This window comes from Gopherus evgoodei, chromosome 3 (genome assembly GCF_007399415.2).
Source record: "Gopherus evgoodei ecotype Sinaloan lineage chromosome 3, rGopEvg1_v1.p, whole genome shotgun sequence".
In the NCBI taxonomy this organism is placed as follows: Eukaryota; Metazoa; Chordata; order Testudines; family Testudinidae; genus Gopherus; species Gopherus evgoodei.
Window position 1 is genome coordinate 136,817,535 of NC_044324.1, and position 22,643 is coordinate 136,840,177.

General features: G+C 40.5%; 1 protein-coding gene across 3 annotated transcripts in view; it reads right to left on the reverse strand.

The window, feature by feature from the left end:
* Positions 1 to 22,643, reverse strand: part of LOC115648716 — a 116,321-nt gene that overhangs the window by 31,601 nt on the left and 62,077 nt on the right. For all 3 annotated transcript variants that reach the window (XM_030556726.1, XM_030556723.1, XM_030556725.1), the window contains exons 5-7: positions 21,710 to 21,796; positions 19,177 to 19,315; positions 13,595 to 13,695 (exon numbers count right to left, since the gene is read on the reverse strand). In XM_030556726.1, coding sequence (XP_030412586.1) covers positions 13,595 to 13,695; positions 19,177 to 19,315; positions 21,710 to 21,796 — 327 coding nt within the window. The remainder of the gene's footprint in view (positions 1 to 13,594; positions 13,696 to 19,176; positions 19,316 to 21,709; positions 21,797 to 22,643) is intronic.

Here is a 22,643-nt window from a genome sequence, read left to right on the forward strand (position 1 = left end):
CTTTTTAGAAAAAGCAATTTCTTGTTATAGTCCTTTACATGCCCCTATCACATTTAATTTCAGCTCTGTTGTTGAGATAATCCATGAATGTCTGATAGAGATACTCTATTACAATGCTGTTTGGCAAAGGAGTACAGTAGAAGTCCCTGTTCATTTGAACAAATGTTGATCAAATGATATGGGTCAATACACAAAGTAAATTGGAAAGGGGAATCCATTTTGCAGTGTATCTATAATGTCCTCAGTTACAAGGCCTGAGTCTCTGTGGGCTTGTCTGCACTGAGTCACAGCGCAGGCTGTGGGGATGTGAATATAGTCCTGTTTCAAAGAGGATTACGTTAATGTGAACTAGATACCTTTTAGTTCATGCTAGCAGTGTCCACACACAGCACTCAGAGCCCACCTGTTTGGTGCTCTCTGCATTAACATCCTGTAGTCCTCACAATGGGACACTGTAGACATAGCCTTCTGATTTAGTACCAGCTTACACCCACTTTGCATTCACTTTGCACTAGGGCAAATGACAACACAAGGTTCAAGAAGACAAAGAAACAGCCCTAACACACACACAAAAGGGTTTCCTTGCAGAACTGAAATACATGTAAATTATATGTGACTGCAGTACAAGTAGCACTTATTTTAAATATTAGACTTATGTGAAATTATATATTGACTCATATGCACTAATATTAAAGTGACCTCTTTTGTATGTTATACTCCACCCACATATATGACATTTATAAAAATAAATCATATGGCCTATGTTTATAAAACACATGTATTTTCCACATAGTTTGTATTATAGGTAACACATTTTTATAACAGTTCTTACATTCCCAAAATTCACTTCTCAGATCCGCTCAGAGTTTCCTGCAGAGCTGAGAAATGCTCTTTGACATGCATGAGGCAGAATGTTATCACCAGGCAGCCAGTTTCAGATGGAACAGTGAGAGTTCACACTAATAAAAGACTAGTCATCACAAATCATTGCAATTCTTCTAGATCCCTTCCCAGTTTCTGCTGGTTGAGTACCTGTCTCAGGGTACGTCTTCACTACCCGCCAGATCGGTGGGCAGCGATCAATCCAGTGGGGATTGATTTGTTGCGTCTAGTCTAGACATGATAAATTGACCCCCGAGCGCTCTCCCACCAAGTCCTGTACTCCGCCGCCGTGAGAGGTGCAGGCGTAGTTGAGTGGAGAGCAGCAGCCCACGGTAAGTCGATCTAAGTGTGACAACTTCAGCTACGTTATTCACATAGCTGAAGTTGTATAACTTAGATTGACCCCCCCAGCGTAAACCAGAGCCCAGTTACACAGCCTTGAACATGCTGCAAACTACTACTAAACTAAGTTAGAAACTCACTGACAACTGTATTAACTGCCTTCATCAACTACTGCTTGTGCATAAATAATCCCATGTTTTCACAAGTCTGAATGAATATTCTGACCTTCCTTTTCAATACGAGGTTGTCTGAAGTACCACAATAAGTCCCTCCACCTGCTCCCGAGTTACCTATCTGTGCTCCTAGGCTATGTCTATATTACAAAATTATGTTAACCTACTTACGTCAGCATACAGCCATTAAATCACTTGTTTGTGTGTGTATGCTTGGCTCCTTGTGTTGGCAGTGTGCATTCTCACTAGAACGCTTGTATCAATTGTATTGTCACTGTGGGGTATTAACAGTCAACGTAAGCAACATAGTGTCTACACTGACACAGCATCAACCTAATTACATTGGCTGTGACTCTTACCGCACTATGTCTACACTACGGACCTTACAGTGGCACAGTGTTAACACTACAGTTGTGCTGCTGTAAGGTCTCCCATGTAGCCGCTCTTTGCTGGTGGGAGAGAGCTCTCCTGTCAGCATAATTAAACCACCCCAATAAGCGGGATTAATCTATGTCAGCAGGAGAGCCTCTTCAGCCGACATAGAGCTGTCCACACCAGCACTTTTGCCAGAGAAACTTATGTCGATCAGGAGGGTGTTATTTTCACACCCCTGACTCACAAAAGTTTTACCGACAAAAGCAATAGTGTAGACAAAGCCTAAATCGACATAGAGAGGCACTTACATCAGCAAGAGCCAAATTTAAGGGAAGACAATTCCACAGCTAGGTTGACACAAGGCAGCTTACATTGATCTAACTGTGTAGTGTAGACCAGGCTTTAGAAATATGCTAACAGAGCTCTCACCTTCCCCAAGCTTGCATTTAAAATATCAGGCATCTCTGCATGGAATCCCTGAGATAGGCAACATCACCTCTATGGTCTTGTCTACACATGGAGTTATCCCTGATTAACTATTTCTAGTTAACTTCATGTGTTGACATTCTTATTTCAGAATAATACTGTCCACGCATGGAATTAACCAGCAATAGGTGACTTGGGGATAACTCCATGTGTAAGTGCATAAGCATTAGGGTGACCAGATGAGAGGGAGAAAATATTGGGACACATGGAGTGGCGGGGTCTGCCAGCAGAGCAAAAAAAAAAAAAAGGGCAAGTGCTGCCAGCGGAGCGAAATATCAGGACAAATTGCATCCCAACCAAAGATCGGTCGGGACGCGGGACAAACACCTAAATATCAGCACGGTCCTGATTTTATTGGGACGTCTGGTCATCCTTATTAGCATGCACCAGCAGGGTGTAAATTTTAGCCTGCACTAATATGTTGTGTTAACTAACCTGTGTGGACATTAGCTGGTGCACACTAAAAGTTCCCTAGTGTGCATTAATGTAGTATAGTTTGAAGTGGGACTATGTTAATACACACTAAGGAACCAGAGCATGCTGGTTTGGTCCACCTGGGCCAGTTAGTGCACAGTATACTGGTGCAGGCTAGAAGTTACATTCCACTGGTGCACACTAATGCATCGTGTAGCTATGCCCCAAGATACTCTCTCACACACAGTATCTGACTCTCCCCTGGAGAAAAACTTTATGCTGAAGTGAAGTCATGGGACTGCCTATTCAACGAGATTCTTACAAAAACCTGATCATAAAAGTATCCAATATACAGTCATTTTTGTAAAGGTTCTTTCAAAACTGGCATATCTGTCCTCCTACTGCTGGTGCTGCTCCACCCACCACACACTCACATTTGTTTCAAATTTCAATATACAATATTTCATTTGTCTGCTAATAGTATCATTTTGGAAAGGTCAAAATAAGCTTCTCTTAACTTTCAGCCATTTAAAAACAAATAAAATGGCCTCTCCAAAGAGAGTAGATACATTAGTACACTGGGAGACAGAAGAATGCAATTTTACTAATAACTATGTAATAACAAAGCATATGGACAGACAGTCCTTGCAGTCCAAGTGCTAGTGAGTCTCTCTTTAGTCAAAGCAACACAGTCACATACCCTCTCTCATAAGCTCCATACAAGTGCCAGATCATTGTCCCCTATGGCCTCCAAAGGCATTCACTTTGGCACATATCCCTCCTCCGTGCAAACAATGCAGCTGTACCTGTTGCCCTTTATAAACCATGGCTCATGCAATTACAGCGTCAATGATGTCCCAACTCCAAAAAATGACTCCTTCAAATTTTTATTTCACTATTTCTGAATATGTCCAAACACATGTGAAATATGTAACATAGTATCAACCCCTTATGGGAGCAATATATGAGGTCTGGCAGATGTATTGCTGTTGATCAGACTTTTTATTAGTGTGCTCTTGTACATCTAGCTATATTTGCTATGTTCCTGGCATATCTGATCACATTAACTCTTAGTGTAATGTCAATGAAGTTAATGGAGTTAAACCAGGGATGAATTACGTCTAATGGCCTGTGTATTTGGGGAGATTATAGACACGGGGACACTGCATGAACCACTGTCTGTACTAGTTTCAGCTTGCTAGCTCAGCTTGTGCTCTGACCCGCTCCTTTTTGGAAAGGTCTATAATACAAATGCATGATTGTTAGTGGGCTCTCTCACAGAGTTCCATAAAAATTATTTCAGGAAAAGAATGTGTCTCCTTTTCTCCTGTTCCAAAGTGCCCCATCCCTGCAGTGCTGCACATCAATTGACTGCTGCAACCATCTCTATAGCGAGGGGCATTTCAGTGGTGCTCTCAGGTGAGTCGCAGAGCACGTCACTTCAGGTTGAAAGGCACTATATTTATGCACACACACGTAAGACAATACAATTTGGGGAAAGGAACTCCATCCAGCCTAACACATTAGGAGGAGAGAGCTTTAGGTTTTTCCATTACAGTGATTACAGAACACCCACCCTTGTATTGACCCATGTAGCACACAAGCACACTAGTATCTGCCAGCCTCATAAAATTAAAATTGGTTGTCTCTCCAACTGCCATCCCATCCTTCTAATTCCCTCCACCCCTAATATCCTTGAATGAGTTGTTTACAATCACTGCCTTAACTTCCTGTCCTCACACCTTGCTCCCCTCCAACTTGGCTTCCTTCCTCTCACCTCACCAGTTCTCACCAGCATCTTGCTTCTCTTCCTGCCCACAGCTCATCAGGATCTCTTTTGCTTTGTCCTCCTTCTTGACCATTCTGCACTCTGAAATACAGCTGTCACTTTTTCCTCCAGGACATCCATCCTACCATGACTTTCCTAGTCCTGTCCTTCTTTGGCTCTCCTCCTATTTCTCTGACTCTTTCAGTGTTTCCTCTGGTGGTTTCTCCTCCTCTTTCCCTCTCTCCTGTCAATGGGGGATCCAGAATTCTATTTTATACTTAGAGGACCTCTCCTGATCACACTGATTCAATTGCTATCTTTAGGTCAATGACTCACAAATCTACATCTCCATACCTGACCTATCTTTCTTAGTTTTGTTTTGTACATCTGACTATGTCTCCAACATGTTACCTTGGATGGCTTGCCATCAGCTTAAATTTAACATGGCCAAAACTGAGCTCCATATATTATTTTTCCTTCTCAGCTACTTTCTCCATTGCTGGTAACATCAACATCCTTCCCTCCACTCAAACTTTCATCTTTAGAGTCATCTTTGACTTTTCCATATTCTTCTGTTCAAACATCTGGGTTCTTCCAGTCTTGCTGGATCTTTCTCCACAACTTAACAAAAATCCCAGCCTTCTCATCTGTCCAGGTAGGTAAAATACTTGTTTATACATTATTGGCCATCTGCTTAACAGCTGAAATCACCTCCTCCCCGACTGCTCCAATACCCATATTGCTCTAGTCTATTCAAAGTAGATCTGCAATGATCTGGACCTAAATTATGTGATAAAGTTCTTGGATTCTCTGACACCCAGAGCAGACTGGAATTATCCAAGTAGCTTCACTTACATGGATTTCAATGAAACAAATATGAAAATGAGTAATATAGACACAGTGGCTTCTGTACTGACTATTTATCTTTACATTAAATTAAATTTATTTTATGTTGTCCCGACATTTTCAGCTTTTAATAAGAGACAGATTTTTGTCTTGACAACACAATTGTATCACGGAAGTTATCTGAGTCATGCTGGAAGTTTTGTATGATCAGTAGGAGCTATTTGCTATTCAGCAGAACAGAATTCACCAAATAACCTAATATGAGTGGGGGAGGGTGCATGACCATTTAGTGTTATGTGACAAATACATTAGCCAGATACTTCTACTAAATGGTCCCTAGTGAAAAAATTAACAATTTTGACATTTAAGCTGTCATCTCTATGTTTCAGACTTAACAGTCTTAGGAAATGAATAGGATGGTTCACACCTATGAGCACTATTATTTCAAGATGTCTGCAGACAAAAAAACAAAACAAAAAACACTTCTTCAGTTTCTAAGCTAGATTTCAGCATTTTCTTCACAATCATTAGAGCACCAAATGATTTTGTTAAGGGGAAGCATAACTTCTGGAGCACACTTCTATACAAGAGATATGTTTCTGTAAATTCCACCGGTGTGGAATTGCAAAATATACAGGGCCCTGCATATATAGCACCGAGAACATTGTTGACATCTAAATAACCACCACCACCACCACTACCTTTTTTTTTTTAAATCAGTAGCTTAGAATTTACTTTCACCATCTACTGTTAGTGGTGGCATCATCTCTAGAATAGACTTATCTGTTTATCCATGTTTTGATTTTTTTTTATTTAATGGACATAATTCTGAGAGCATTTATCAAAATAACAGTTTAATTGCAAAGTCTTTAGACACTTTGATTTCTGTTCTGGTTTAACATATGTTAATAGTGTATGGAAAAGTAATTTCTGAATATAAACTATATGGGGCAGTAATAATATATATTTAGGGACCGGATCTCATTTATTCGAAGGCCTGTTTCTAGCACTCTGGCAATACAAAGGCCCCTCTGCCAGAGTGGTGTGAATGAGAACCAGACAAAGGGGAGACTTATTTTAAAGAATTATTAAATTCATTGGCTAAAGCTCTTTACTTAATCTACAAATGGAACAACTGAAAAGGCTTCCACACAACGTATCTGAACCAAACTAGGATATAAAAAAAAGCAGGCTTTCCCCTCCCCTCCCCTGAGTGTGTTTGTATATAGATAGATAGATTGGATAGATAGTGCATTAAACAAAGCAGAATAGCATCCAACTCAAGAAATATTTCCATTTTTAAACATATCCACTCAAAAATATAAGCAAATCTTAGTTAATAGGCATATGGTGTATATCATGGAGGGGTGGAGGTGGAATACAAGAATAAGGGCAGGTCTATATTACCGCTTATGTTGATATAATTTATGTCACTCAGGGGTGTGAAAAAGCCACCCCCACCCCCCGAGCAATGCAAATTACACTGACCTAAGCACTGTCTACACTGGTGCTATGTTGGCAGAAGACACTCTCCTGCTAACAGAGATTCTGTCTCTTGCAGAGGTGGAGCAACTATGCCAACAGGAGAGCTCTCTCCCATTAGCATTGAGCCTCTTCACCAGATGCGTGACAGTGACACAGCTGCATCAGTGCAGCTGCGCCAATGTAGTGCTTCTAGAGTAGACTAGCTCTAAGAGAAAATGTCTTAGGCCCTGTCTATGCACAAGCTTGAAGACATTTAACTAACTCAGTTGAAAAACAAAAAAACATATCCTTAGCTAACTGATGCCAGCTGGTGTGAGGACAAGGCCTTATACTGGGAGCCACTTCCCCTCATGGAAAATCTGAAAACATTCTGGGCCTCATTCTCCACTGCCTTGTACCCTGCACAGTTATTTACACTACTGAAAATGAGTGTAATGTTACCATTCTGAATGTCTATCGGTTTAAAACTGATTTGCACAGGTGGAAATGATGACACAGGGGACAAAACACTGAAGAATAAGGTTCTGTGTAAAAAGAAACAATTCTGCCTATATGTCATTTCCCCACCCTTTGCTTTTCTTCTCTTCTCCAAAACCCAGGCCTCTTTGGCATCCCCCCAAAATGAGCAACCTTGCATCACCAATCACTTGAAAAATCTTAGTCCTGATTTTCCCTTAATTATTCTTCCATAAAATTGTAATTCTTCTTTAAAAAATATGTTGATTGCACTTAACTTTGTCTCTGATGCTCTGTCAGTTTAATTGCCTGAAACTGGTTTTGAATTCATTTTCAAGTGGCACTTTCCCCTTTTCATGTTTAAAAGGTCACTCCTTCATTTCGGTTTTATTTTTCTCTCACATCTCTGTGAACAATCTCTTCTGCTTCAGTCAGGCTCGTAGTAACAAGGAATGAGCCAAGATATATTTGTCTTAGGCCAGGCAAACAGGGACCCATGTGGCCTACCTTTAGACTGAGGCAGGATAAAAGGCAAACACGGCCTCCTCACGGTTTGGTGACATCTCCACTAATCCTCCCTTCTTTGGAAACAATTACAAAGTCACCTGAAAATGTCTACTGAGGAAGTTTTCTAGAAGAGTTAGGTGGGCCAACATGCTGCTCTCACTTACACTGGTTGAAACTGAGAGTAGCTCCATTGGTTTGCATGGAGTTACTCAACATTTACAATGGTGTAGGTAAGTGCAGAGCGTTGCCCTTTGTGTTCAGAATCCAGAGAGACAATAGTTTGTGCGTAGTGCGTGGCATAGAGCAAAGCAAGTTTTTGTACGTGAGTATATGTTTAAAAGTTACTTTTTTAATGAAGTGCAATGCACAAGTGTATTTGTGTGACTTAACACATTCATTTATACACTGTGCTTGAAGGGTTATATATTCATCTCTGCGCAGACAGATAACATAATGTCTATACACTGCTTGTATTAGACCTAAGCCCTCTTTTAAAATCTTAACTGGTGCATAGATCTTGTGCTAGTCCTCTGCACAGGGGTGAATTTTACCTTCTGTGAATAAAGTGCTGCAGATAAAATTGGCAAGTGAAGATTATAGTAGACAACATTCAGTAGTGGAGCAAAGCCAGAGGGAAACATGAACATTGCCTACAAATTAGATTCTTGGCAATGGCATAACCTGGCTTTGGTCAGGTGACCCTGTTTAAGAAAACCTGACTACATACTGCAATACAAGGGCCTGATTCACTGTTGCACATGTATGTAGGACTCCTAGGGAAATCCCTGACTGCAAACTGATGGCAGGCTGAGGCTCTTGAGGATTTTGTAGATTAACACACCTATGCAAGAATAACTGTACAGGAAACTTTCCTCTCCAACCTGAATCAAAATGTTATTATTCCATTTCTTTATGTATTATTAATCACATATAGAGAATGACTGTAAGTGAGGTTGTGAAAAGCTTTTGGCTACAATGCTACTAGTACACTAAACATATCCAGCTAAACCTCCTTCTTAGCAGACACAGCCAATACTCTCACTTAGATGTGACCATGTCAGAGAAATGTATATGAATCAAGAACAGCTGACTGACTCAATCCAGATAAGAGATAATACAGAAAGAGAGAGGAGACCTCTGAGGAGCTGGGTGAGACACTGTCCTCATGCTCCACTTTCCAGTCACCAAGGTAATGTTGAAGTCCTGAGGTTCTCTTGGATTCAACATTGCTCCTCGATACTCATATAGCAAGAATGAAGAGAAATGCCTTCTTTCAAATTCAGCTAATCAGAAGTGTGTGCTCACTCATCTCAAAGACCCAGCTATTGATCCAGGCTTTTGTCACTTCCAGGTTCGATGCATCCTACCCTGGGCTAACTATCGAGGGTCAGGTGGGAAACTTACACTTGGGCAACACAGAGGAACTCACCTTTTAATAAAAAACACATCACACTGTGCTCCCATAACTTCTCTGTTACATTTCAGACCCACTTCAAGGTCCTGGCCCTACAGTTGCCTTAGACCCCTATGTAAGACCCAGCCCATGATCTTCATCCCTGACACAATGAGACAGCTCTACTTTATAATGACAAAAGCTGAAAGATCCTATGCTGAACTTTCGCAAGCAACGGGCAGTGCCACCCTTTACCATTAGAGAGGATTACAAGCTCAAACCTGACCAGTTTTAGAGCACAAATGTAAGAACCATCATTTTGCCGTCTCAGAAACAATGGTGGAAGACTGGTGGAAGATGCAAAGTTTTAACTAACAATAGCTGACTTAGAGAGTGGTGAACACTTTATGGACACAACTACTGCAATTATTAATTTTGTAACTCATATCTAGATACCATGATGAGTGCATTAGAAATGCAAAGATAAGGAAAAGAAGATATTCTGATAACTACAGGTATCAAAATCTGACCTCATTTTGACAATATAACAACTCTGAATAGAGAGAATAAAAGCTATAATCAAACGTAACAGTATCAAATGCCTCTGCTTCGTGCCACAGTTTTCACAGAAAAAAGATTTTTAAGGTAAAATGAATTTAAAAAACCCAACATGTTAACTAGAGTTAATTGAAAATTTTTCATTAAAACATTTTTGGATGAAAGAAATGTTTTTTTAACTATACCAAAGTTTTTGTGAGAACAATCATTCCCCCCCACACCTTTTCCTTCTTGCCACTAGAAGCAGAAAAGTGGGTGGGGAGAGAAAAAAGTGGAAAGAAAGGTGGCGGGGGGAGATGAAGAGAAAAAAAATAAAAACCTTGATGTTTTTGTTGCAAAGTGGCCTTAGCAGACCAGCAGCAAAGAATCCTGTGGCACCTTATAGACTAACAGACGTTTTGGAGCATGAGCTTTCGTGGGTGAATACCCACTTCCTCAGATGCATCTGAGGAAGTGGGTATTCACCCACGAAAGCTCATGCTCCAAAACGTCTGTTAGTCTATAAGGTGCCACAGGATTCTTTGCTGCTTTTACAGATCCAGACTAACACGGCTACCCTCTGATACTTAGCAGACCAGAGATTATAGCTGCAAGTGCTTAAGTAAACACTTCAGAGGGATTCCTTGGTTTTTTTGTTTATATGATAACATGCTACTCCAGGTGTGCCTGATTTCTTGCTAACAATTGGCCACCCTGTCATTCACTAGTCTGGTCATACTCATATCACTCACTGCTCATCGGTGCTGGACCAAGGAATCTGTGTGGGACAAAAAAGTACTCTCAGTACTGACTGCGGGTGTGTGTATTGCTGTCTTTTAGCGGCGGTCCCAAGGACAGGATATCGGCACTCCTAGTTTTTGGAGTAGAAGGACGAGGCTCTAGTCTGAGCTCCCCAGATGTATATGTATTTAGTAAGTCTGTCTTCAGCACAGGGATTCACTACAACTGGACTGATTCTAGAGGGTTCAAATTTTGCATCATATCAGGAGCTCATTGCAGGACTGGGGCCTAGCATATAAATGAAAATGTATCTGATGACTACAGTCTAGCCCAGTGGTAGGCAACATGCGGCCCGTCAAGGTAATCTGCTGGTGGGCCACGAAACATTTTGTTTACATTGACCATCGGTAGGCACGGCTGGCCGGGAATGGTGAACCGAAGCCACTGGGAGCTGCGGGCGGCTGTGCCTGCAGACAGTCACTGTAAACCACTGGGCTAACCCCTGGTAGGCATCTAGACATACAGTAAAAAAACCTCTACTCAGTTTGGCATAATTGGTGAGCCCTACTCACAAGAGGCTCCAGACTGGAATAGCAGCAGTGTTGAGGGCCGGGACTGAGGGGCCTCAGAGGAATGCTGCAGAAATGCTTGCACAGCAGCTGCTTGTGGTCTGGAAGTCTGAGTACAGGAATGGGTGCCAGGAACTCCGAAGTTCTAATCTCAGCTCTGACAGTAATTCCCTCTGTGACCCGGTTATTTAACTTTCTCTAGCTGTAAAACTACGACTACACCTCTTTCCCCAGAATATTGTCAGTATTCATCATGACTGTAAAGCGGCGTGAAGATTAAAAGCACCATGTAAACACATGGTGTTCTTATAACTAGAAATTTCAAACTAAACATAAAAATAAGTAGGAACACCTTTGACTTTGGTATTCTATAATTCCCCAACCAAAAATATATAACTATTCTTGTCCTGGAAGTTGTTAAGTTAGATTACAGTTTGGTAAAATTAACAGATATGTCAGGCAGAAAAATCCATATGCAACTGTGCCCCTAGTTCATACATGCAATTAAGTCATATGCACAAATGAGGTAACTCCATTAACAAGGGATCAATTGTGCACAGTTGTGTGCAATTTAAGTAATGGCATGTGCACACAACTGAACATCTAAATTGTCTGAAGACCTATCCTAGACTGCAACATTTAATTTGACATGAAAAGATGAAGATTGATAATATATTTAGATTGTCGAGAGAGAGATCACTCGTTGGAGTGTGTATGGTAACACCCATTGTTTCATGTTCATGTTCTTCCTACTGTATTTTCCACTGCATGCATCCGATGAAGTGAGCTGTAGCCCACAAAAGCTTATGCTTAAATAAATTTGTTAGTCTCTAAGGTGCCACAAGTACTCCTATTCTTTTTGTGGATACAGACTAACACGGCTGCTACTCTGAAACTAGTAATAGAGTGTAATTTTTTTCATCACAGTGTAAACAAGCTTAAGATGTCCAGTATATGAAATATCTTTTGGACAGAACTGACTTAATTAAATTAAAAAACAGACAGATGTAACCACTAAATCCATAATCATAGGACTGTTTTTGACTTCTCTCCAGAGCATGTAGTACCCTGGAAAAGAATGCAAACTGCAAATTAAACCTTCAGTTACATTCAGCAACCTGACAGACTGTCCCAAGAAATACTGCTATGTCTAGCAGATTGGAAGAGTGTTGTGTTCATTGCACAGAGGTGTGAAGGATCCAGCCCACCCCAGCTCATCTCACAGGGCACAGCTGGTGAACTGTACACAAAAGGGGAAGCAAGTGGGAGGGGGAAGAAGGGGCCTAAGATAAACTAGGAGACATCTTTGCCTTCCATCATCCACTCCCACCCTTTCCTTCCATGCAGTTTTGGTTGCCACATCACCAGAAAAGTATTTTCCACCAAAGCAGCATTCTTGGAAGTGCTGGATCAATTTGCGAAAAAAGTAAAATGGGATCCAGGAGCACCAGTGAGCTTTCTCAGTGACGTTGGGTGTCCATCACTCACTCACACTTAAAAACAGTCACTGCAACACAAGACCATCAGAAAGCTTTCATTTGTGCTGAAGATCTCATTATGACTAATAAACAATTAGACATGTACGTCATAAGCAAAACGGAGTGTCCTCTGGGGCTGCAGCCAACTGGCATACTGCGCAATAGCGGGTGGGAAGGAAAAATGTTGTACTGACATACTAGGGAAAATTCTGTTGACCATCTCTCTTTTTTTTTTAAATCAGCTTCTCCCCTTAGAAAATGCTTCTTCCAAGCACCTGCCCTCCTCCTTCATGTATAGACCCTCAGACTTCCCCATCTGCTCCATTCTCCACAGACACTGTGCGTGAAAAGCAGAAGACGTAGGATATAGACAGGGAGGTGATCCTCCCAGCTGTAGGAGCACCTAACTTTTACACAGTGCTTTTCGTTGTTGTTTAAAAGCAACTTTCGGAACTTTAAGTAAGCATTGTTAATTAATCCTTACAACACCCTCTAAGATAGGTTATCACTGACTGTGCCTGTAAAATGGGAATTACACAATAGTAACTTCACTCTCAAAGAGCCATAAAATGAAATGACAATCCCAAGCCAGTCTTCTTCTGGCAGGGAAGGAAGAGTGTGATCTATTCATTCTTATTCTTTTCTTTTGGGAAGTGCTCCAGGACTGACACTATGGCGATGGGCACAAATATAAAAAACTGGAAGGACAGAGAGTGGGACAGATTCTCAAATACAGTCTGCCCCCTTTGTGCTACTCAGTATCTTCCTGGGAGGGGGACCCTCAATGGATGTAAAGCCAGTAAAGCCAATGTTTCAGCCAGCCCCATTCCCCCCAAACTCAGGTGCAGGGTGCATACTGCAGAAGGAGCTGAGAAGGGGCAGAGAAGAAAGCTCCTAAGGAAATATATGCCAGTGGCCTAAGTTGAGCAGCCTCCTAGAGCAGCTCCCACCTGCACCATTGCTGGTGCAGACGGGGCCATGGAATCAGTTATGGCTGCATCCCAGCAGCTCCCCCTGCCACCCTCTTACACCAAATGGAGTTTGGACACAGGGGAGCATCACTCCTAGACAGAGCAAGAACTAGGTATTAAAGTGGCATTTTTTGAAAGCACAAGTTTCTTAAATATAAAACTGTTACTTACCATTTTCAGCTGTCCACATCGGTTGCTCAGAAGGACATTTGCTGACTGTGCTGCACTGATTCTCACAACAGGATGTGAAGGAAAAGACTTGGCTGCAGCCACTGTAAGGTAACATGAAAATCTCAGTAACAAAATGTTACGGAGCTGAGCAAAACCTTGTTCTGGGTTGAGTTAAAACCTCATGGAAATAGATAGGTGTAAACTCACGCTTCAACTAACATGACTATAAGGAAAAGCCCCCACCTAACAAAAACAGTATCAGGGAGCTTTTGCTGAGTATTGTTTTGGGTAGGGGTATATATCTGTGTGGAAAGCCAGAACAGACAAAAACAAAAACTGGGAATGACAGAGAGAGGGAGGGAGGGAGCGAACAGCTGAAAGCCTGGTGGTTGTCCTTGGGGGAAAAAAATGGGGAGAGGTTTTGGGTCAAGTGTGCAGGCTGAAATGAGTGAGTTCTTGGAGCTATGAGTAAAAGAAACCGTTTCCTGCTATTTGAGTCATTCAGAGAGACAGAACTTTGTACATTCTTTGTAGCTAAACAAAACCGCATCAAAGAAATACCCAAATATCACCAATTTCTCCCCCTAACTGGAACAGCCTGCTAGACCTAGAATTTTTGACTAGTCACTCTGGTCAACAGGGATAATAACAATAACAATTTCTCCCTGTGTTATAATGTTGCCTCTCAACTAAAATATGATTTTTTTTAAATTGTATTGACTCAATATAACGTATCTTCCTATTTGCTTGAGTCTTGAGGATTCACTCTTCCCACTTTAACTTCAAGAACTTGCAACTCCAATTCTAGCCTCGAACCATGTTTATGGCAAACATTTTCTCCCAATCTTCCCAGAGTAAAGGGTCAAATCACCCCCTTCTGTGGAAAAACTCACCAAAGGGAACAAAACCCCTATCAAATAGTAAAATTGCTATTTTGACATACTGAAAACCAAGCTGAGTGTCCTCTTTGAAAGTGGAGTGGAAGAAAAGAGAAACCAGCAGCCACATGGACTAGGCAAGGGCCGGGGTTTGACCTTGGAAACATAGACTCATAGACTTTAAGGTCAGAAGGGACCACTATGATCATCTAGTCTGAGCTCCTGCACAACGCAGGCCCCAGAATCTCACCTACCCACTTCTGTATCAAACCCCTAACCTGTGTCTGAGCTATTAAAGTCTTCAAATCATTTAAAGACTTCAAGGTGCAGACAATCCTCCAGCAAGTGACCCTTGCCCCATGCTGCAGAGGAAGGCGAAAAACCCTCAAGGCCTCTGCCAATCTGCCCTGCAGAAAAATGCCTTCCCGACCCCAAATATGGCGATCAGCTAAACCCTGAGCATGTGGGCAAGACTCACCAGCCAGACACCCAGGAAAGAATTCTCTGTAGTAATTCAGATCCCACCCCATCTAACATCCCATCACAGGCCACTGGGCATATTTACCTCTAGTAATCAAAGATCAATTAGTTGCCAAAATTAGGCTATCCCATCATACCATCCCTTCCATAAACTTATCACGCTTAGTTTGAAGCCAGATATGTCTTTTACCCCACTGCCCTCCCTTTGGAACGCTGTTCCAGAACTTCACTCTTCTGATGGTAAGAAATCTTTATTAATTTCAAGTCTAAACTTCCTGATGGTCAGTTTATATCCATTTGTTCTTGTGTCACCATGGTACTGAGCTTAAATAATTCCCCTCCCCTCCCTGGTATTATCCCTCGATACTATTAGAGAGAGCAATCATATCTCCCCTCAACCCTTCTTTTGGTTAGGCTGAACAAGCCAAGCTCTTTGAGTCTCCTTTCACAAGACAGGTTTTCCATTCCTCAGATCATACTAGTACCCTTCTCTGTACCTGTTCCGTTGAATTCATCCTTCTTAAAAGGGGAAACCAGAACTGCACACAGTATTTCCCAGATGAGGTCTCACCAATGCTTTGTATAATGGTACTAACACCGCTTCTCTCTACTGGAAATACCTCGCCTGATGCATCCCCCGACTGCATAGCTTTTTTCATGGCCATGTCACATGGCAGCTCTAGTCATCCTGTGATCAACCAACACTTCAAGGTCCTTCTCCTCCTCCTTACTTTCAACCTGATGCATCCCCAGCTTATAACAAAACTTCTTGTTATTAATCCCTAAATACATGACCTTGCACTTTTCACTATTAAATTTCATCCTGTTACTATTACTCCGGTTTACAAGTTTACAAACATGCCCCACCCAAAATTCCACAGGAAATCCTGGCTCCAACTTCATGCAGCATATTGCCTGCTGCCTTAAAAATGGCAGCATGGTTAGTTCAGTGGCTGTAATATCATTGATCCCCTGGTTTGTGGCTGCATAGTATTGCCCATCCCTCACCACTAGAAGGTCCTAACAATGCTGCAAGATCAGTTCTACTGGGTTGTCCATTTACAAATGAGGGTTTCACCGGGACGCAGCCATACAGAACATTGTCTCACAAAGGTAAGTGAAAACCAACACATCTTCCCTATGGATTAATACCATGCAACTCCATGACATTTCACACATTTTCCAGAACCATAAATCCATCCCTAGCTCTTGATACAATGACCACGTGTACCAAAATCAGAGCCCAAGTTCGTGAAAAGATTAATGAACTTCAGCCAATATTATGGCAAGCTTGCCTTGCATTTCGAGTTTGTAATAAAGTCTGACCTCGAGTACATTTCACCTATGCTTGGTCTTTGTTTATGACTATATCTACACACCTCTAGCTAATGTCATTCTAACACATTGGGAAGTGACGTTTATTCTTTTCCGACTAAAAAATATTCCATTTATTTTAAAGAAAGATGTGCTATAGTCTTAGTCTCTAACACTCAAACTGTAGCAGCGAGGCACGTGGCCTAGTAAACCCTGCTCCAATTTAAATAACCACGTATTAGTGACGGATTAAAACTTTTGTTAGAAAATATATAAGATTATAAAACACAAATGATTAAATATAACACAACCATATCAGTTCACGTGTGTGTAAAAATTCTATTATAACCATGAATAGCAAAATAAAAAAAATAGTAAAAATACAGTTGGGTGTTAATGATCAAGTAAATAACTTTTCAGTATTTATTTTTTCTTTTTACTCTCCTTGGGCAATGGAATTAGACTTCAGATGCACTTATAATTCTAATCAGTTTCTCTTTCTTTCAGTTTAAAGAGGTTTTAATATGTAAAATAAAAACCAAACTAATGTCTGAGTATTGTAGATGTATGCAAACAAACATAAAACTCATCGGTATATGTAAAATGTTATATAATATAGATGCTTTCTTGTTCTCACAAACAACACAAAACTGTTGCATCTTGGTTCATGGTTACTTCAGGAGAATATTTAAATAAAACTTTTAAAAATGAAATCTAAGACATATTCAAGAGTATTTTTATTTTCATTGGTCTCATTTTCAATGTCCATTGCCAAGTCTGCATGCACTATCATAAAGACTGATAGTCATTTGCCTAGGTTATATTAATATTTGTGTGTGCGCAATTATGCACTGGACTTTTGAAAATCAGGGCCATTGGGTTTTGGAAAGCCTTTTAAAATGTAATCTATTTACTATAGATTTTCTATATAAGCAGAATACAAAAACGTAACTGAACATACTCAGTTTAGATTTTTAAGTTTTGTAACATTACTGCATTCCCTCAATTGTGTTTATATGCTAAAAAATTAAGGCAGAAGAAACAGTTGGTTCTCAAGCATAAATTGCCCTGTTGGGTTCTCTGCTGTAGTTTTGTTTGCTGTGAAAATGGGATTAAATAAAGGGAAAATGTATTTATATTATGCTTGATTCAATGCCCACTGCAGTCTATAGAGGCCTTTCCATTAACTTCAATGGGCTTTGGATCAGACATATTATGATTATGCTCATGAGTCAGATTCTCAAAGATTCAATAAGAAAATGGTTTATGACAGGGATAAAAGTGATTCAAGTATAGTTTTTTCATACTCTTTGGTACCAGACTTTTAGACTGGACACAGATAAATAGTAAATGTAATAAATGTTATTTTTATTATAGTAGCACTCAGAGGTCCCAATAAATCAGAGCCCCATTGTGCCACAAAGTAAGATACATTGCAGATTCTCTGCTGGCATAGACTGATGAACTCCCATGAAATCAATGCATCTACACTGATTTATATCAGCTGATGATCTCTCTCTCTGACTCTCTGAGGTTGAATCCTACAAACAGGTATGTGTGTAACTTTATTCATGGGAGCAGTCTCATTTAGTTCAGTGGTACTACTGACATGAGTAAATTTACCCATGTGCATGTTGCAGGATCGAGGCCCGAATTAAGATATGATGCGACAAATGGGCACAAAACAAATGGAGGGGGTGGAGGAGGAAGGGCAAGGGTAACAATGAGAGAAACACATGGTTATAGAGACTACCTATGAGCACAACTTGGTTGCAGTGTTGTTATAGTCGTGTTGGTCCCATGATATTAGAGAGACAAGGTCGGTGAATATCTTTTATTGGACCAACTTCTGTTAGTGAAAGAGATGAGCTTTCAAGTTACACTGAGCTCTTCTGCAGGTGTGGGAAAAATCACAGTTGGCAACAGATTTCAATTATTTTTTTAAAGGATAGAATTGTACAAATGATATTAATGATCGCAATCAGGACCAGCGCCAGGGTTTCTCGCGCCCTAGGCGCACGGCCATTTCGCCGCCCCCCGCGCTGATCCTGCGGCTCCGGTGGAGCTGCCGCAAGCATTCCTGTGGAGGGTCCGTTGGTCCGTGGCTCCGGTGGAGCTGCTGCAGGCATGCCTGTGGGAGGTCCACCGGAGCTGCGGGAGCAGCCGACGATCCACAGGCATGACTGCGGCAGCTCCACAGGAGCTGTGGACCAACGGACCCTCCGCAGGAATGCCTGCAGCAGCTCCACCGGAGCCGCCTGCCGCCCCCCCGGCAAAATGCCGCCCCCTCAATAATCCTGGTGCCATAGGTGATTGCCTAGGCTGCCTAAATGGTAGCGCCGGCCCTGATCGCAATAATCTTATGTCGACTAATTATTTCCTCATTTTCCTCCCTCAAACGATGATGAGTGCAATACAATATTAAAATTAGTGTTAATCCTAAAGCCAGCTTTTTCAAATACATCTTAGGCTCTTTAGGGATTCCATTTACAAAATAACATTAAGACTTACATCTGTACACACTAGCTTTAGTGTTTTCTTGTTCCTTATGATTACTAAAACCATGTTTCTTTATGAATTTTTTTGCCTCTATTTTAAATTTAATTTCTTTTTCCTTTTCTTCTTTCTCAACCTAGGATTTTTGTTATTTTACAAACATGAGGGAAAAAAGTGATATATAGTACTGATTTGAAGGGGTAAAATTTCACAACTTAGCCAGATTCTCAGCTGGAATAAATCAGCATTGTTCCATTGACTTCAATGGAGCTATATTGGTTTACACCAATTGTGAATCGAGTCTCTTGTTTTGATGTCTTGTTACAGATATTACATTTTAAAATCAGATTAAAAAATTCAAAAAGCAAGCTCTTAAAACTATTCAGAAGAGACAGAGTGTGTAAGAAACCCAACTTTTTAATTTTATATCCTGAAGTTTTTCTTTAAGCCGTGAACCGTGAGTGCCCTCTAGGATCAGTGTCCAAAAGTCTTCATAATCTTGCTTGTTCTTTAAGATTCCTTGTCTAGTTAACTCATTCTGCAATCCTATAATCTAAAAAAAGGGGAAAAAATGAATACAGAACTTACTATTCTGAATTCTTATGTGCAACAAAGCCAAATATAAAATTATCAAACAATGGGCCAACTCCTGTACTGGTTGATGCAGTGCATATGAGCAAAGAAGCCTGCTGATGTGCCCTTTACATTGGAGAAGCTGCTAGTGTGGGCAGAATTCTTCAGTGATACACTGGGATATAAAACTACCGATCTTACTGCTTCACTAAGAAAGGCCAAAGCCCACTTCCTCCCCCACCTCCATCCCCCCCATATGTGCTAGCTCAGTGGTTTTCAACCTGTAGGGTCCACAGACTATGTCTAAGATTTCTAAAGGGATCTGACATCCATTTGAAATTTTTATTAGAGGTCTGTAAATGAAAAATGGTTGTGCTAGCTAATGGTGATGAAATCTAGACATAATCTGAAAAAATAAAATGGACTATGTCCCCTTGGGGTTGTGGTGACTGGGCCGTCGCCTTAGGTCAGAGTACATTCCATCAGAGAAGCGTACACTATACAGGTATCCTGCTTGGCTACGTGTACAGGGGAAGCAGTTCTCTATATCTTCTTTCCCCACCGGTACCCCATCACTGTAGAACATGGGATTAAACCCTGGAACTTTAAATCTAAATCCTGTTCCTTTAATACTGGAGAAACTTCCTGGAAATCACACCAATTTAAAGAGTCAGTGTCCAATAAAGATGCTCTCCAAATGGCACAGTGAGCATGTGGTGATGCCATGAAGATACTTCAACTGTAAAGTGTAGGTACATTTGTATTTTATGTCATTATAAGCAGTATGCCAGTGACAAATGTACGAAATGGAGTTGAAATAGACTTAAGTGGAGATCCTGGAATTTAATTTATTTTCTCTCTCTGGGACTTATAAAAAAAAAACAACACATCTCCTCAGGATCCCACCAGCTATGCTACTGTTCACACCCTAATTCAGCTCTTCTCAAGTCAGTTCAAACAATCACTTTCTGTTTAAAAATAGAAGTTAGTATTAAGCACTGGAGGTGTGGATGGATGGCTTCAGTTGCTTTTCCCCCCAAGCAGAGGTCAAAAAACTGAAATTTGCATATGCCTAAAATAGGTGATTAAAATGACCAAAAATAAAACCACAGGACGTCAATTTCTTCAGGTATCAGGAGGTGGCCATGTTAGTCTGTATCCACAAAAACAAGGAGTCTGGTGGCACCTTAAAGGCTAACAGATTTATTTGGGCACAAGCTTTCATCAGTAAAAAAAACCCGACTTCTTCAATCATTCAATCTCAACAGAAAATACTCTTTGCATTTTCACATGTAGCTTTATTTTATTTTCCTCAGTCAGTTAGTTAGCAAGAGAGCTACACTAAACCAATTTGTCATCCATTCTGGCTGTCAACATGGGAAAGCACTGGCCACAAATAAATCAAGGATCACAAGGACAAAATGCATAACATTACATGGAAATCTAATCCCCTTTGAATCAATTTGCTCTGTATCACAGAACATTGACACCTTGACAGAAATAAACAAAACGTTAAGAAAGCTAAGGTATCACCACTGCATAGATGGCTTCCAAACTTAATTTTATCATGAAGAAATTGATCCAATCCCCTGTGGCTATACACTGTTTCCCCATATAAAAATATATATACACATAAACTAAAGTGGAAAATCTGCATTTGAGAAACAACTTCTAGATATGCAGATTAAGGGTCGGTTCCTAAAGAGAGGCATAGATAAGATGCATTTTCTCAAGGGTCTGTGAGTTGCTGTTTAGGGTCCATTTGTAATTCAAAAAAAAAAAATCATTGTAGGAAGAGCAGATGACTCGGGAGAATGAGATTGGGAGCTTTTCACTAGTTCTAATTCTACCCAAGTCAATAGTGACTAAAATCAATTACTCTTCAACAGCTGTTCTGTGGCTTATTTTAAATTAGTAGTTTCAATCCTTTTCCTAGTGCGTAAATGTCCACATTACAGCTGGCACTATCCAGCACTCTTATGGGTGGTCTCAACTGGGAGGCCAAGGACTGAATGGGAATGAGGTTTGAAATATTTTGTCTTCTGCTGATCTAGAGTGAAGGTATATTTGTGTGCAGTGTGGGAAAGCCCAAAATGCTGCAATCTGTACCTGCTCTGTTGATAATCGGAGGTTTTCAGTGTGCAAGGCTTTCAGCCTGGCACCTTTCAGAAGCATTAAACTCAATAATAAATTGAGATTTATGGGTGATGGTAGAAATTTTAGGCAAATGGCATTCTTTAAAGAGACAATATTATGCACTCACTTAATAGGTCCAAACAGAGGTTTATAGTAGACACAACTGGTCCAAATCCTTAAAAAAAACCCACAATATTTATAACATTTGCTAAAACAATTCAGAACTCCTGCAGCATACCAGGTAATGACTGGACTGTGGAATAGACTTGAGGTACTTAGCATCCTGAGACAATTTGCAGTAGGGCACTTGATGTCCAGGGATACACTTGAAAGAAAGAAAGTTTTGGTCAGTATTTTTTTTCCAGTAGCTGGGAAACAAAGCACAAAACAAATGACAAGTAAACACTCAGCCACAGGAAGCCATTAACAACAGTGGGCACCAATTAGGACTCAGCAGGTATTCCTAACACCGCCTGGTGCTCTAGCCCCGCCTCAAATGCTTTGACATAAACACTCACAAACTTAGGCTTAGGAAACAACAGGCTGTTTCATTTACTCAGCAATTTGTAGCCACATATTCCTGCTTATAGGCCCATAAACCTGTTTGTAGTCGTCTTCTGTTTCCCTTCAAGTTTGTGTCATTAGAAACTGCAATTACTGTCTACCCAAAGGAGAATACTTTCAAGGAAATAAAATAAAATGAAACTACTGTGATCTCCTCTTTCTTTCTCTTGTCTCCTATTTCCATCCTCTCTTCTGCTAAGGAATGTAAAATGCAATTGCTGATTTAAGGAAAATCTATTCATGAAGAATATTTTTGCTAGTTTCCTCTTCTCACCACATACTTTTTTTTTTAAACAAAGCAGAATTTTCAAAAAGTATAGCTTTTTTTTTTTTTTTTTTTTAAAAAGGGGAAGAAAATGATTATTCTCAAAATTAAGCCATGGCCTTAAGTCATTACAAAGTGTTTGCACAACAAAACAAAAATACACCTTTCCCCCCCCCCAAAAAAATAAAAAAAATCAGTAAAGTAGTTGCAATTATACATGTGCATTAATTATAAAGATATTTTGCATTTCTTTAGCATCTTCCACCCAAGAAACTCCAAAGAACCATCCAATCCCTTGAAAAACATTTATGAATTAAGCCTCACACAATGCCCCTGTGACAGA